Below are 15,686 nucleotides of genomic sequence, written 5' to 3'. Positions count from 1 at the left end.
ATAAATTTTAGGTAAAAATAAATTATGTGCAAAACAGTTTGAAATTGTGTATTTTTCTGAGGAAAAGATCCAGAGATTTCAATTCAAGAAATGCTACCCTCTGCTTTTGTGGTAGTATCCTGCCGTTATTGTTAATGTGTTTAAGTTAGGTAGTTTCCAAAAGGGAAATCAGATAAATTTGCTTCTCTACCACTGGACGGTGTGTGCTGGTAGATTGTATCAGCCACAGCCTCAGAAATGTATTAGTAAATTATAAATTTAAAGAATTATAGCAATTGAACTAGGAATCTTTAGAGGTAATCTTTAAATAGAGAATTGGAGGAGGAGGAAGTCTGCCCACCGTTTACTCATAGTTCCATCAGTTGTAAAATGAGGATTATAACCACGGTGCTGTGATCATTCAATGAAACCATGCTTTTTAAAAGTACAATACAGGGACTTCCCTCGTGGCACAGTGGTTAAGAATCCGCCTGCCAATGCAGAGAACACAGGTTTGATCCCTGGTCTGGGAAGATCCCACATGCCGCGGAGCAACTAAGCCCCTGTGCCACAAGTACTGACCCTGCGCTCTGGAGCCAAGCCCGCGTGCCACAACTGCTGAAGCCCTCGCACCTAGAGCCCGTGCTCCGCAACAAGAGAAGCCACCACAATGAGAAGCCTGCGCACCACAACAAAGAGTAGCCCCGGCTCGCCGCAACTAGAGAAAGCCTGTGTGCAGCAACAAGCACCAAACACAGCCAATAAATAAATTAATTAATTTTAAAAAATAAATAAACAGGGCTTCCCTGGTGGCGCAGTGGTTGAGAGTCCACCTGCCGATGCAGGGGACACGGGTTTGTGCCCCGGTCAGGGAAGATCCCACATGCAGCGGAGCGGCTGGGCCCGTGAGCCATGGCCGCTGAGCCTGCGCGTCCGGAGCCTGTGCTCCGCAACGGGAGAGGCCACAACAGTGAGAGGCCCGCGTACCGCAAAAAAAATAATAATAATAATAATAAATAAATAAATAAAAGTACAGTACAGTTCCCTCTTTTTCCTCATCTACCCACCCCCTCTTTTACTTCCCACTCCCTTTTAGGAAGGCATCAATTTTCAGATTCTAACATTTTTGTGACAGGTGTGCCTAAACGATCTTTGGGATTCAGAAGGAGAGTCAGATGCATTTGGGGTTTTTATTACCATCAAGATCAAGTAAGATGCTGGAGTTGTGCTTTGGGGCTTTATTCAGGGATGAAGTCCAAAGTATTTTATCAGTCGTCTGGTAATATAAGTTAATATAGAAATCAGTGCGTAATTCAAAATGTAAATATATGGGAATTCCCGGGCGGTCCAGTGGTTAGGACTCGGCGCTTTCACTGCCGGGGCCCGGGTTCCAAGATCCTTCAAGGCAAGCAGCACGGCCAAAAAAACAAAAAAAGAGCAAAAATACTTCCTTTTTATTCTCCAAAATAACTAACTTTCCTTGTGTGTTATAAAATTACTTGTTAATGTTGGTAGGGAAGGGGTGTGTGTGTGTGTTTGTGTGTGTTGGTGGTTATCACTAGCTGAATTATGCCCATCTGAGCCATGATTTGACATAGGGAACTATGTCAAACTATTTCACTGACTTTTCCCATTAAAATGATGGTTATTAAGTACCTCATTATCTCAATAAGTAGAGAATTTCTCTTAGTATCAATGATATTGTTCATGGGTGTTGATTGTTTTTCAGATTCTGCTGAACTAACAGCAGTAACATTTTAATTTTTGTCTGAGATTTTTATATGTTTCCTATTTCTTTTGTCTAGGTCACAGGAAATAGTTTTTTGGAAAGTTGTGTTTAGATCAGACCTAATCTTTCAGGCAAGTGAGAAGCAGCATTAGCAAGGCAGTTAAGAGTATGGACTCTGCCAGACTACCTGAATTCAAATCCTAGGCTTTGCCACTTAACTTTTAAATAACGTCTCAGTTTTCTCATCTATGAAATGAGGGTGGTAATGACAAGTATTTATTTAAGACAGTGCCTGACAGAGTAAGCACTATGTATGTGAGCTCTCACTTTTATTTTAAGAAATAATTGTATTCATCCGATAACAAATAGGTATTCAGTGGGTTTAAACTAACTCCTCCTATTAAATTTGGGGCAAAATTCATCAGGGGTGATGAAAAGGAGGGTCCCTACCTCAGATATTTCCTGGTACCAAACTGCCCTAACTGCCTTCTGGTTGTTAGAGTGGCTGCAGAACTCATCTCTAAGCTTATACCTGAGGGCCACATTACCACCTACCTGACGTCCATAGCTCTCTTAGAACTAAAGTCCAATGGAGGCTGCAGAAGTTGGAGTATTACTGGCAGCAGGTTGTCATGGCCTTAGGGACCCAAGTAGGCACCAGATATTGACCCTCCAGAGTGCCAGCACCACTCCAGGGGCACGATCTCCTCTGCTGTAGTCAAGCCAGCTCTGGAAACGTCATATGTGGAGATAGGACCTGGTGTTCAGAAGCCACAATATGCTGACTGGTGTCTACCAGTGCAGCCTGGCGTTGTTCACCTAGGGTTCCCCAGGACAGGATAGGGTACAGGGTGCTGGGTACAAGTCACAAATTGGCTTTAGAGAGGGTGATGGAGTCTACTGATGGTGGTGTCTGGATGACAGGCCTCTAGGAATGAGTAATGACTAATCAGGATAGACACTATATTGCTGGAGCATTGTCTGTGGGGCCCTCTTTAGGATTGTGGGTCATCCAAGAGACTGTGGGCAGGAAACCCAAAGCTAAAATTTTAGCCCTTGTTTCTACTGAGCTTTTAAGGTGATGTAATACTCTAAATGTAAACATATCCTATCTTCTGGTGGGAATTACATTTCCAAAAATAATTTTTAAAGTCAAGGGCCTATCTGTGGTAACATAGAAAAGTCAAGTGCTTGGACCATACTGTTTTTGCTGTTGGGAGCGGAGGGCAGGAAAACTATTCCTTCTGCATCATTTAGGAGCCTATGTTTTCTTGAGGTGCATCACTGATGGGAATTACAAAGCAACTTTTAGCAGATTACTCTGAGGCACTTAAAGAGGACTTAAATTACATGGTATTTTAGTCTGTTTAGCAGAACACCTTGTGGTTCATTCTAGCAAGCAAGAGAAATGATAAACGTTAAACTAAAAGCTTCTAATCAAGCTTCCATTTATAGAAGGCAATTGTTCAGCTTGAGTAAATGTGACTACTACTCAAAGTCCATCTTAGACTTCATTCTGTTCTTCAGCAAACACAGTTTTCCTTTTTGTTCCTTATTTTTATATCTGTGCAATGGGTAGCTCATCATTCTATCACACTAAGGTGTAGTGGGAACATGTGCATAGTGTGAGAAGCTGGTGTAATATGGTTCAAGAAAGATTGGAATATGCAACTTTTGTACTTGGGTGAATTGAGCAAGTTAATTCCTCTGAGCATTAGTAGTTTCATCTGCAAGTGTAGATCCCTTTTTTCTGTCTATCTACCCTATAATTCCTCATGGTTTGGGGGGAAATTAAGTGAGAAAATATTGGGCTAGGGATGGAAATCACCATGAATTTGTTAGGACTTTAGAGCCAGAAATAGCAATGGTTATCATTTTTCTAGTTTCCCGTCTTATCTTCCAGATAAGAATAGTTAAGGGACTTAACCAAGGTAACAAGCCTGTTTGACAAATGTGAAGAATTATAGAAGTGCTCAAATTTTTTGGAATATTGAGATTCTTTAGCACAATAAAGAAAGCATGTTCTGTTTATATAGTCCCTACACGAGTAAGGAATGAATGAATCTCTGAGGGGTGGAGGTACAATATGTATAAGAATCATTAGAGGGGGGAGTTTTTCCAAATTACATAGATTTTCTGCTTCATGGAGGGGGATGCTGGAATTACTGGGGAAGGAAGAGCAATGTGGGGGAGGGCTTTTTCTTTCAAAAACCATCATAGGCACATGGTTAAAAAAAAGAGTTTAAACTATATGCAGAAGATTTTATTGTATACAATGACAAGTAGGTCTCCCATATAGATTCCAACCTTAGAGGTAACTACTGTTAACAATTTCTTATGTGTACTTCTAGAAATGTTGTATATAAATATATAAGAATATATGTGTGTGTTAATGGAAGCGTATATGCTGTTCTGCACCCTTTTTGGTTTTTTTTTTTTTTCTTATTTAGTATCAGCACAGTATAGAGCTAACTCTTTTTTAAGGGGCTATGTAGTATTCCATATAAAAATGTACTCCTGTATATTTAACCAGTTCCTTATTGATAGATGTTGATAGACTTCAAGTTTTCTGCTTTTAAAATAGTGCAGCAGTAAATATTCTGGTATATCTTCAGTACAGCCCAAGTAGACCTGTAGGATAAATTTCTAAACATGGAATTATTAAAGAGTGTGTGCCTTTCAGATATTGATAGATTTAATTCATTTACATCAAGTATATGTATTTAGAAAAGCTCCCCTAGTATTTACAAAAAATATGTTCCCTCCAAAGGCTACTGCAGAGTAAGACTTGATTTGACTCTAATGAAACTCACGTTTACTTTCTTGTTTTCACTTGAAGCCTGTGCCTACTGCACTGGCTCAGGTGGATAGAGAAAAGATCTATCAGTGGATCAATGAGCTGTCCAGTCCTGAGACAAGGGAAAATGCTTTGCTGGAGTTAAGTAAAAAGAGAGAATCTGTTCCTGACCTTGCACCCATGCTGTGGCATTCATTTGGTACTATTGCAGCACTTTTACAGGTGGGTATATATCCATGAGTTGCATGTCATTCCTGTTTATCACACTTGTATCTCTCTGCCTTTGCCCAAATGATTATGAAAACTTTGGTAGGATGGTTTTTTTCTTTTTATTATTTTTTAAAACTTTATTTTTTTAATATAAATTTATTTATTCATTTATTTTTGGCTGCGTTGGGTCTTCATTGCTGCGCGGGGGCTTTCTCTAGTTGCGGTGAGCGGGAGCTACTCTTCATTGAAGTGCACAGCCTTCTTATTGCGGTGGCTTCTCGTTGCAGAGCACGGGCTCTAGGCGTGCAGGCTTCAGTAGTTGTGGCATGCAGGCTCAGTAGTTGTGGTGCACGGGCTTAGTTGCTCCGTGGCATGTGGGATCTTACTGGACCAGGGATCGAACCCATGTCCGCTGCACTGGGCAGGCGGATTCTTAACCACTGCGCCATCAGGGAAGTCCTAAATTTTATTTTTTTAATTAGTTTATTTATTTATTTTGACCGCACTGGGTCTTCATTGCAGCACGTGGGCTTTTTGTTGTGGCATGCGGGCTTTTCTACTCGCGGTGCATGGGCTCTAGAGCATGCAGGCTCAGTAGCTGCAGTGCGCGGGCTTAGTTGCAGTATGTGGGATCTTAGTTCCCCGACCAGGGATCGTACCCGGGCCCCCTGCATTGGGAGCACGGAGCCTTAACCAGTAGACCACCAGGGAAGTCCCAGAATGTATATATATTTTTTAATGTTAGCATTTGTAAGAATCTGTTTTAGAAAAGTCTAAGGTACTTGTTAAAGTGCAGGTTCTTGGATCCTACCCAAGAGATTTGATATATTTAGTCTAAGATGAAAAATCTATTTTTAACAGGCAGCTCCCCCACACCCAGGTGATTCCAATGTACATGGTGTAAGAGCTACACTTTGAGAAACACAACTTTAAGAGTGCTACAAAATAATATTTACTACATGGTGGGGGGGATGGAAAGGAAGGTATAAGAACTGAAAGGTATATCCTGGGGAGAGAAAATGTTAAGATAAAGGTATAACAGCTGTAGGATTAAAGGTGGGTATTCTTGTACATTGAAGAATAAATAACTGAAATTTGGTTCTGACCAGAACGGTCATTTGTGGGGAATAAATTGATACAGTATAGTCCTAAGAACCAAGATAGAATGATCATCCTTTAAAGTATTGTCCATAATTCCCAATAATTAGATCAATTTTTTAAATCTATTAAGTAAATTCATATTCTGTCCCTACAACACGTACCCAAGAAACTAATCTTTCTTATAGGAACATTTTCTGTGTAAAAGTTTTACAATTAAGATAAATGGAATTGTGTTCAGCAAATCATTGCCTTTCGGCGGAGAATACATATATTCCCTGCTGTTTGTACATATCCCCACACATATACCCATGTTCTTATCTCCCCCTTTTGCGGTTGCTACCTGACCAAGGAGAAACTTTTTTGTGAGTCACTGTGGTTGATTTACTAACACTTTCTGGCTAGCTATCTCATCACTGCAACTAAAAGTAGGGTGTTGACAAAAGGGGGGATTATAAATATGAGTCCCTCAAGTGAAAGCCTCAACAGATGATGCAGGATATAGGAGGAAGTATGGTTGACCACAGTTGCCTCCATAGAGGTCTTCCTAGAGATATATGTAGAAATGTCTCAGATAGTCTCAGTCAGGTATATTTATGATGAAAAGATAGGAGTATTGTTTATTTCTTCCCCCTCTTTTAATGGTTCGCTTCTTATAGGATACGTGGAATTAAAGTTATTTGCTTTCATACCATGGGAATTAAAGTTTTTCCTTGTTCATCTGGTGCTGATTTCCATTTTTAGGAAATTGTAAATATTTATCCATCTATCAACCCACCCACCTTGACAGCACACCAGTCTAACAGAGTTTGCAACGCTCTGGCATTATTGCAATGTGTAGCATCACACCCAGAAACCAGGTAAATACTTTGAATGAGTGTGTGGGTAGAGGTTTGTGTTGAATGTGGTCCTAACTTCTGAATGATGAGAGGAGGGTCATGCAGTAGGGTGCACGTGTGTGGGTGTGGATCTTTGGGACTCTTCTTTTACTTTTTTTTTCCTCAAGAATTTCTGGTCTCTAATTCACCAGATTTTAGTGTAGTAACAATATGGTATTGTTTAACATGTTCTTATATAATTAATTTTTTGCCTTTTCAAATTATGGTAAAATATAAATAATGTAAAATTTATCATTTGAACCATTTTAAAGTATACAGTTCAGTAGTATTAAATACATTCATAATGTGCCATCATCACCACCATCCATTTCCATAATTCTGTTCATCCTGTAGAACTTAAACTCTATACGCATTAAACAATAACTCCCCATTCCCCTGCCCCCCAGGCCCTGGCAACTACCATTCTACTTTCCGTCTATGATTTTGACTATTCTGAGTACCTCGTTATAAATGGAATCTTATAGTATTTGTCTTTTTGTGATTGGCTTATTTTACTCACCATAATATCCTCAAGGTTCATCCATATTATAGCATATGTCAGAATTTCCTTCCTTTTTAAGTCTGAATAGTATTCCATTGTCTTATTTACTTTTTACCCATTGGTAGCAAGGAACTTTAAAGGATTGGTGGTCACCTCTCAGGAAAGGTCAGGCATACAGCTACTTCTCCCTCCTGAATCCATGGTAGGCATCACTGTGCCACGCATGAGGCACAGTGCATGGCATTTAGTAGGAGTTCAGTTAGTATTTGGACTCAGCACTTTTTTCTCACATAGTAAGCCAGATTTGGCTTCAGAATCTTTTTTAACACAGGATTTTAGGCAACCTCTGTAATAAATGAGAATTGACTTTCAAATTGAGACACTTTTGCCTTCCTGCTATATCTGACGAATTAAGAAAGGGGAGATTCTGTTCAGGAATCTGCTTTGTGACTTTTATGGCCTTAAAGCACTTAATAGTCATTTTATTAAAGCCTTTCCTCTCTTTGTCAGGTTTTCCTTATAAAATCTGAGTGCTAGGCTGGCACTGACCTTTCGGAACTTTAGAAACATTGCTAAGAAAATTACTTTTAAGTACTTAAAAATGCAAGAGTACTTTCTTAAAATTTTTGGGTGTTGGCTCTCCTGTAAGTTATAATTATAAATTATATAAAGTAATAGACTGATTCCATATTAGTTGCTGAACATATTAGCTGCAGATTGAAATGTTTTTAGGATACTTAGTGTATCTGAAAGCTCTAACCAAAAAAGAGTATTTAAGCATAACAGATAAACCTTGATAATGGCTGCTTTATTTTTTTGTCTTGGTTTATAAGTTTTTCTCAGCTCCTACCTGTGAATATTACTGTTGACCCATAAACTAGATGAGGGAGGGCATCTAGGAGAATCTCTTGGGCCCTTAAGTGCATTTTATGACCTATTTTTTTAAAACTTGCAGTTGGATATTTTATCAGTTTTTAAAGTACTTGGTACTGAATACAGGGAAAATTGTGCGTTCTCTTAACCATTGGTCTAGGCTAGGGTTTGAAGCCTTGACACTATTGACATTTTGGGCTGGATTAAGTCTTTGTGGTGGGAGGAGGGGGATAAGAGGGGACTGTCCTGTGCATTGTAGGATTAGCAGCATCCTGGCCTCTGCCCAGTGGATGTCAATCCCTTCAGTATGACAACCAAAAATATATCCAGACATTGCCCCTGAGGGGGCAAAATCACCCCAACTGAGAACCACTGGTCTAGACTAATGACCAGTAACAGTCTTTCCTAGAGATTCCTTGGTCAAGCAGTGTTATAGGCCTTATAGAATTAACCACCTGGGAATGTTCAGAATCCTTAGAAATTAACTCTGGGCTCTGAATGTGATTATTTTTTTCTTTTAGGTCAGCATTTCTTGCAGCACACATCCCACTTTTTTTGTACCCCTTTTTGCACACTGTCAGCAAAACACGTCCCTTTGAGTATCTTCGGCTAACCAGTCTTGGAGTTATTGGTAAGTTATTAGGATCGTTTCGCAAGCCTGGGATCATCATCATTCATAATAGTGGTCTTAGGTGTTTTGTCTGTTCTTTTGTAGCTTTTGTTCACCAGTTATTCATTTGTGTCTTCGGGGTTGAGTCTAATAAATTAGTTTTTACTAATAAATGAATATCAGAACATTATTGCTCTTACCAAGTACCATTCTGAGTATTGTTAATAAGGCTGTAAGACCCAACATTTGGGATTAAATTCAGTGTGTATGTAGAAATGTTTAATAATTGTAGGGAAAGTAAAGAACAAGAGTGTTAACCAAAAGATTATTATTACAGGAGTAAGAATTTGAGTTTGTTTCTTGGTTTGATTTTTCATCTTTGTCACTTCTGAGCTGTTCTCCCATAATTCCAGGGATTTACTTTCTGTTTTAGCTCGTTGAATTTTTGCATGCTCAAATTAATGTTTCCATGTACATTTATTATGGGAGATGTGTCTAAAACGCTGTATCAGCTATTTCAGATCTTAGACTCCTAGGTAGTAAAATCTTTAGATTTGTGAAATGTAAATACATTCAAGAAGATTTCTTTCCTAAATTGCCCTTCCTTTTTTCAGTGTCTTTTTCTCATAGTTTTTGCTCGACATACTAACCAAATAATAAGAACATTAGTTATACAAACTTTGTTTTGTTTGGTTATTATTTTTATGTTCAACCTGTGTTCACATCCTTATGTTTATAAACCATGAATCAGGAAGTATAATTTAAAAGTTTGGTATTTCTCAGGAACATTTTATTCTACTTTTAAGAAGTAACTGTTATCTCATACTCCAAATGAATGTTATTGTTTTTTACATCTTCTCCCAAGTGGTACTGTAATTAGAAACTTTTTTCCCAATATATTCTTTCCAGCTTGTAAGATATAAAAACGTCTCGTGTAGGATTTAAAACATCAACATGATTCCAGCCAAAAGAAAACACTTGTATTCATTATTCTATTTCAAATCATCCTACTTCTGCTGTTTTTTTTACTACTGTGGTTGGATGATGCACTTATGTGTTGTTAGGGTAAATGTTGACTGTGGTGGTGGGTGGAAACAGTACTTGGACGGTATTAAGCCAGTTGTCTACCCTTGCATGTATTTTTAGAAACTCAGTTTCTCCCAAGTCATTGAGAGTACAAGCAGAAGATGAATGTTTGGGCCTAGACTTTTTCCTGCAGTTCAAGGGTTATCAGACAAGTCTGAATATAAATGAAGTGATATGTAACATAGATTAGAAAATACTTGAAACTGAGTAAAAGTAAAAATACAACGTATCAAAATTTATAGGATGCAGCTTAAAGTAGGGCTTAGAGGGAAATTAGTAGCATTAAATGCTTATACTAGAAAGAAAGAGAGGTCTTCAATCAGTGAGCTAAGCTTTTCTTTAAGAAACTAGAAAAAGGAGCAAATTAAACCAGAGCAAACAGAAGGAAGGAAATAATAAAGACTAGATATCAATGAAAATATGAAAAGAAAATCAATACATAAAATCAGTGAAACCAAAAGCAGTGTTTTTTTGTTTTGTTTTTTGAGATATAATTGACATATAACATTGTATTCGTTTTTGGTATACAACATGATTTGGTATATGTATATATTGCAAAATGATCAGTACAGTAAGTTTAGTTAACATCCATCATCACACCTAGGCAACATTGTTTTTCCTTGTGATGAGAACTTTTTATGATCTCTCTTTTTAGGATTTCTCTTAGAAGCTTTCAAACATACAATACTGTATTGTTACTGTGGTCATCATGCTGTACATTATACCCCTGGGACTTATTTATCTTATAACTGGACGTTTATACCTTTTAACCACCTTCACCCATTTCATCCACCCCAATTTTTTATTGAAAAAATTCAATAAAATTAATAAACCTCTATCCAGACAGACTGATAAAAAAAAAAGAGAAGGCACAAGTTACAAATACCATAAATGAAAGGGGGTGCATTATAAAAGACTCTACAGACAATTAAAAAGATAATAAGATAATACTGCTAATAACTCTTTGTCCATAAATTTGACAACCTAGGTGAAATGCACAAATTCTTTGAAAATACGGTCTGGCAGAGTGCACTCAAAAAAAAAAAAAAGAGATAAGCTGAATAGTTTTTGTAGTTAAAAACCTTCCAACATAGAAAACTCTAGGCCCAGATGGTTTCAACTGGTTAATTCTACCAAAAACTTAAAGAAGAAATAACACAAATTCTGTTAAAAACTTTTCCATAACATGGAGAGGAGGCTTCTCAACTCTTGGTGAGGGCAGCATTACTCTGATAATAAAAACAGAAAAAGAAGTAAAAAGACTATAGACCAGTATCCCTCATGAACACAGATGCAGAAATTCTCAACAAAATGGTAACAAATCAAATCCAACAACATGTAAAAAGGATCATAATGACCATGTGGGTTTTATCCCAGGAAATCATTCTGGTTCAACTTTCAAAAATCAGCCATTATGATTGACCGTATCCACAGACTAGAGATGAAAAATCATGTGATCTTCTCTGTAGTTTATAAAAACAGCCTTTGACAGAATTCAGTATCCATTCGTGATAAAAACTCCAGCAAAGCAGGAATAGAGGGGAACTTTCTCAACCTGATAAAGTACAAAAACAAAAACAAAACCCTTCAGTTAAGATCATAGTTAATGTGAAGAACTGAATGTTGTCCCCCTAAGATTGAAAACAAGGCAAGGATGTTCATTCTCACCAGTCTTATTCATTCTCATCCTGGTTATCCTTACCGGTGCAGTAAGGCAAGAGAAAAAAAATAAAGGACATACAAATTAGAAAGGAAAAAATAAAATATTGGCTACATTTTATAGCTATAAATGGAGTATAATCTTTAAAAATTGTGAATCACTATATTGTATACCTGTAACTTGCACAGTATTGTACAGAAACTATACTTCAATAAAAAATTTTTTTAAAAAAAGGAAAAAGAAAACTGTGTTCACATACAACATGATTAACTGCATTGAAAAGTCTTGAAGAATCTACAGAAAAAAGCTACTAGAACTAGTGAGTTTAACAAGGTTGTAAGTTATAGAGTTATTATACAAAAATCAATTACATTTTTGTGTGCTTGCACTAAACAGTTAGAGATTGAAATTTCACCAAAACGTGAAAAACTTGGGTGTAAGTCTTACAAAATATGTGCATAGTCTATAGCTAAAAACTATACAACAAGGACAAAAGAAATCAAAACCTAAATAAATGCAGAGATACACCATATTCATCAATTGGTTTATCGTTAAGATGTCGTTAAGATGTCGTTCTCCCCCAGATGATATATAGATTTAGAGCAATTCTAACAAAATCCCAGTAGGATTTTTTTTATAGAAATTGACAAGGTGATCCTAAAATTTTATCTGGAAAGACAAATGAACTAGAATATGCATTTTTTAAAAAGAAGGATAAAGTTGGAAGACATATACTACCTGATTTCCAGACCTACTGGAAAACTACAGAGTCAAGACAGTGTGGTATTGGAGAAAAGATAGACTTGTAGAGCAGAATGGAGAGTAGAGATAGACGCACACAATTATGGTCAATTGGATTTTTGACAAAGCTGCAAAGAGAATTTAGTGAAGAAAGGATAGTCTTTTTCAGTAAATCGTGCTGGAACAATTGGATATCCATATGTAAAGCAATGAACCATGATCTATACCTTGTACTCTATACAAAATTAACAAAATGGACTTTAGACCTACATGTAAAAAATCTAAGTGAGATAATAATCTGCCATCTGCAGCAGGCCATGTTAGTAAATTATGGTATGTGCTGTTTAGAGATGTAGCATTTGTAGATTGTCAGTTCTGGTTAAAGTAAATGATATTACTCTCTCCTGAAGTGATTGACTTTAGTTATTACGGGTCCAGTTAACTAAGGCCTTTCATATAAAAGCTAGTGATGCGTTGGGCAGCTCAAGGAACAGTCATTTGTTTAATGGGACTCTGCCTCCCTATATGCAGAATGGAGAGGATATCAGTGAACTGTGTCTGACACCCGGTCAGTGGTGTAAGTTTAGAAACCAACAGAGTAATAGAATTGGGATGAATTTTAGAAGTCATTGGTCCAACTCTTATTTTATAAAGAAACAGAGGCTTGCAAAGGGAAGGTAACTTTGTCAAACTTAGGTAAACTAGTTGTGGAACCAGAATTGGAATCCAGGTGTGTGTGTTTCTTGTTTAGGTATGCCCTACAGTGTTTGTGCTCTTTGGGAAAAGAGGGCAATTGAATAACCAGGAAGTAATGTTTGTTTATGCCTATTGTGACTTAAGTAGGATTCAGACTGACATCCTTTCTTTGCTACCTGGGAATGTGCTTTAATACTGATGTAGAATTCTTTTCTCTTACCTAAGGTATATGGAGAAGAGATGGTGATATTATTGTATGAATGCCTACCAAGAGTGATAGAAAAATTATTTAGATAGCTAAACAGATGCTAACTATATGGTAGACCAAACTTGGTACCTGATCTTTTAGTGTTGACTGATAACAGTCAACCTGTGCTTTTCTTCCTCTTTTTTTTTTTTTTTAATAAACCACAGTTTGTGTTGTATGTTAAGTTCTACAACTAGCTGGATGAACAATTTTAGTTGGAAACCCTGACTCTGAAATAATTTTGTTTGTCCATATTTTCTTTAGGGGCCCTGGTGAAAACAGATGAGCAGGAAGTAATCAACTTTTTACTGACAACAGAAATTATCCCTTTGTGTTTGCGCATTATGGAATCTGGAAGTGAACTTTCTAAAACGGTGTGTGTTTTTATCTTAATTAGATTCTATATTGTTGACTCTTGGGCTACTTCTTCATGATTATCATTTTCTGCCTCTCTTCAGGTTTTTTGAAACTTTCATGAATGTTTTTTCTCTTTTAAATAAAAATTGTTATATAATGATAATTTTAAAACCCAGACCCGTCAGAAGAATATCATGTTAAAACACTAAATTTCTCCCTTTCATCTGAACCCACTTCTCACTACACAGGTGTATTATTCCAGACATTTTTTTATGCATAATCAAGTGTATATATACTTGAGCTTCTCCCTACTTTGCACTTTAACCATGGATGATAATGTGACTGGTATAAATTCTTAACCTCTTATTTTCCCTCTCAGAACTCCATTGCCATAGCCCTGTTGTCTTCCGGTATTGAATGTTGTAGTGAAATCTTGGGTCAGCCTAATATTTTTCTTTCATTGGTGAACTTGCTTTTTCTGTGTGGTATCTATAAGCTTCTTTTATAATTTTTAAGTTCATTGGATAATTTTTTTTTCTTTTGGCTGCGCTGGGTCTTCGTTGCTGTGCGCAGGCTTTCTCTAGTTGTGGCGAGCAGGGGCTATTCTTTGTTGCAGTGTGTGGGCTTCTCATTGTGGTGGCTTCTCGTTGTGGAGCACGGGCTCTAGGTGTGCGGGCTTCAGTAGTTATGGCACGTGGGCTCAGTAGTTGTGGCTCATGGGCTCTAGAGCACAGGCTCAGTAGTTGTGGCACACAGGCTTAGTTACCCCACAGCATGTGGGATCTTCCCAGACCAGGAATTGAACCTATGTCCCCTGCCTTGGCAGGCGGATTCTTAACCACTGGACCACCAGGGAAGTCCATCATTTGATAATCTTATATCAGATTTCTTTTCTGGAAGAGCCTACTCTTTGTGTCTCTTTTTTGGTTAATTTTATAGTTTTCCCTTTGATTTGTTTTGGCCTCTTGCTTCAGCAACATCAGTTATGCTGTATTGTCTATTTTTCAAATATATATTTTTTCCCTCTCTACTTTCTGTCTTTAATTTCATATCGTGATTTTTCTCAAGGCTACTTTTCCATGTTGCTGACTATTTTTAGCAATATCTTACTTCTGCTTCCAAAGTGTATCTAGTCACATTGACTAGACTAGTCACTCTAATTTTTAATTTGGTAAATACTTATTGCTGAGTTGGACATAAGTAGATGTAATGATTTAAATTTTTTTTGTTTCGAATTCACAATACAAATAAAGTAAAAATTCAAATGCTACTACAAATGGGTATACAAACAAATGGAAGTCTCCTACCATAGCCTCTCAGTTCTTCTCTCCAGTGGTAACCAGTATTACTACTTTCTTGTAGAATCCTTCCAGAAGTATTCCGTGTATACATGTAGCAGTTTAATTTTGTATTAATTTTTTTCCTCTAGTCTCTGCCTCTCACTTCTCATGTCCTTTCAGCTCTTCTTTGAATTTTTTATGTTCTTTGAATTTTTTAAAATGTTCTTTAAAGTCCACATTCTCTTCAATTTCCTTGAAAATGCAGATAAGTATTACTTGTTACCCCTGTGTAGGGTATGTCTCAATAGAAGTTTCCCTGTGGGCGTCTTTTTATCCAAGATTGCCATTTGTTTAAAAATAATGGATGGAAAGAGAGATGTTATGAGCTGAAGTTGGCAGCTTTTAAGTCAAGTATTTTACCTCTGAATACTTTTCCACCCAGCCTGCCATCTAAGGTTTGTGTGTTAGGGAGGATTTAAACCTCTGTCTTCAATTTTCTACTAACACACAAAGAATAAGTGACATGTGATCTATGTTCATGCTTTTCCTTTTTCTTTGTTTTTTAAATAAATAAATTTATTTATTTATTTATTTATTTATTTATTTATGGCTGCATTGAGTCTTCATTGCTGTGCACAGGCTTTCTCTAGTTGCGGTGAGCAGGGGCTACCCTTCGTTGGCAGTGCACGGGCTTCACATTGCAGTGGCTTCTCTTGCTGTGGAGCACGGGATCTAGGTGCGCAGGCTTCAGTAGTTGTGGCTCATGGGCTCTAGAGCACAGGCTCAGTAGTTGTGTCTCCCGGACTTAGTTGCTCCGCAGCATGTGGGATCTTCCCGGACCAGGGCTCGAACCCATGTCCCCTGCATTGGCAGGCGGATTCTTAACCACTGCGTCACCAGGGAAGTCCCTATTCATGCTTTTCTTCTCTCATTTGTCCCTTAA

At 37.5% G+C, this 15,686-nt stretch overlaps 1 protein-coding gene across 1 annotated transcript in view; it reads left to right on the top strand.

Moving 5' to 3' along the window:
* Positions 1-15,686, top strand: part of CNOT9 (CCR4-NOT transcription complex subunit 9) — a 28,333-nt gene that overhangs the window by 5,458 nt on the left and 7,189 nt on the right. The window contains exons 2-5 of the mRNA XM_004321125.4: positions 4,548-4,727; positions 6,558-6,673; positions 8,588-8,697; positions 13,371-13,480. Coding sequence (XP_004321173.1) covers positions 4,548-4,727; positions 6,558-6,673; positions 8,588-8,697; positions 13,371-13,480 — 516 coding nt within the window. The remainder of the gene's footprint in view (positions 1-4,547; positions 4,728-6,557; positions 6,674-8,587; positions 8,698-13,370; positions 13,481-15,686) is intronic.

Source organism: Tursiops truncatus, chromosome 7, assembly GCF_011762595.2.
Source record: "Tursiops truncatus isolate mTurTru1 chromosome 7, mTurTru1.mat.Y, whole genome shotgun sequence".
NCBI classification, from domain to species: domain Eukaryota; kingdom Metazoa; phylum Chordata; class Mammalia; order Artiodactyla; family Delphinidae; genus Tursiops; species Tursiops truncatus.
This window is presented reverse-complemented; position numbering and strand designations above follow the sequence as displayed.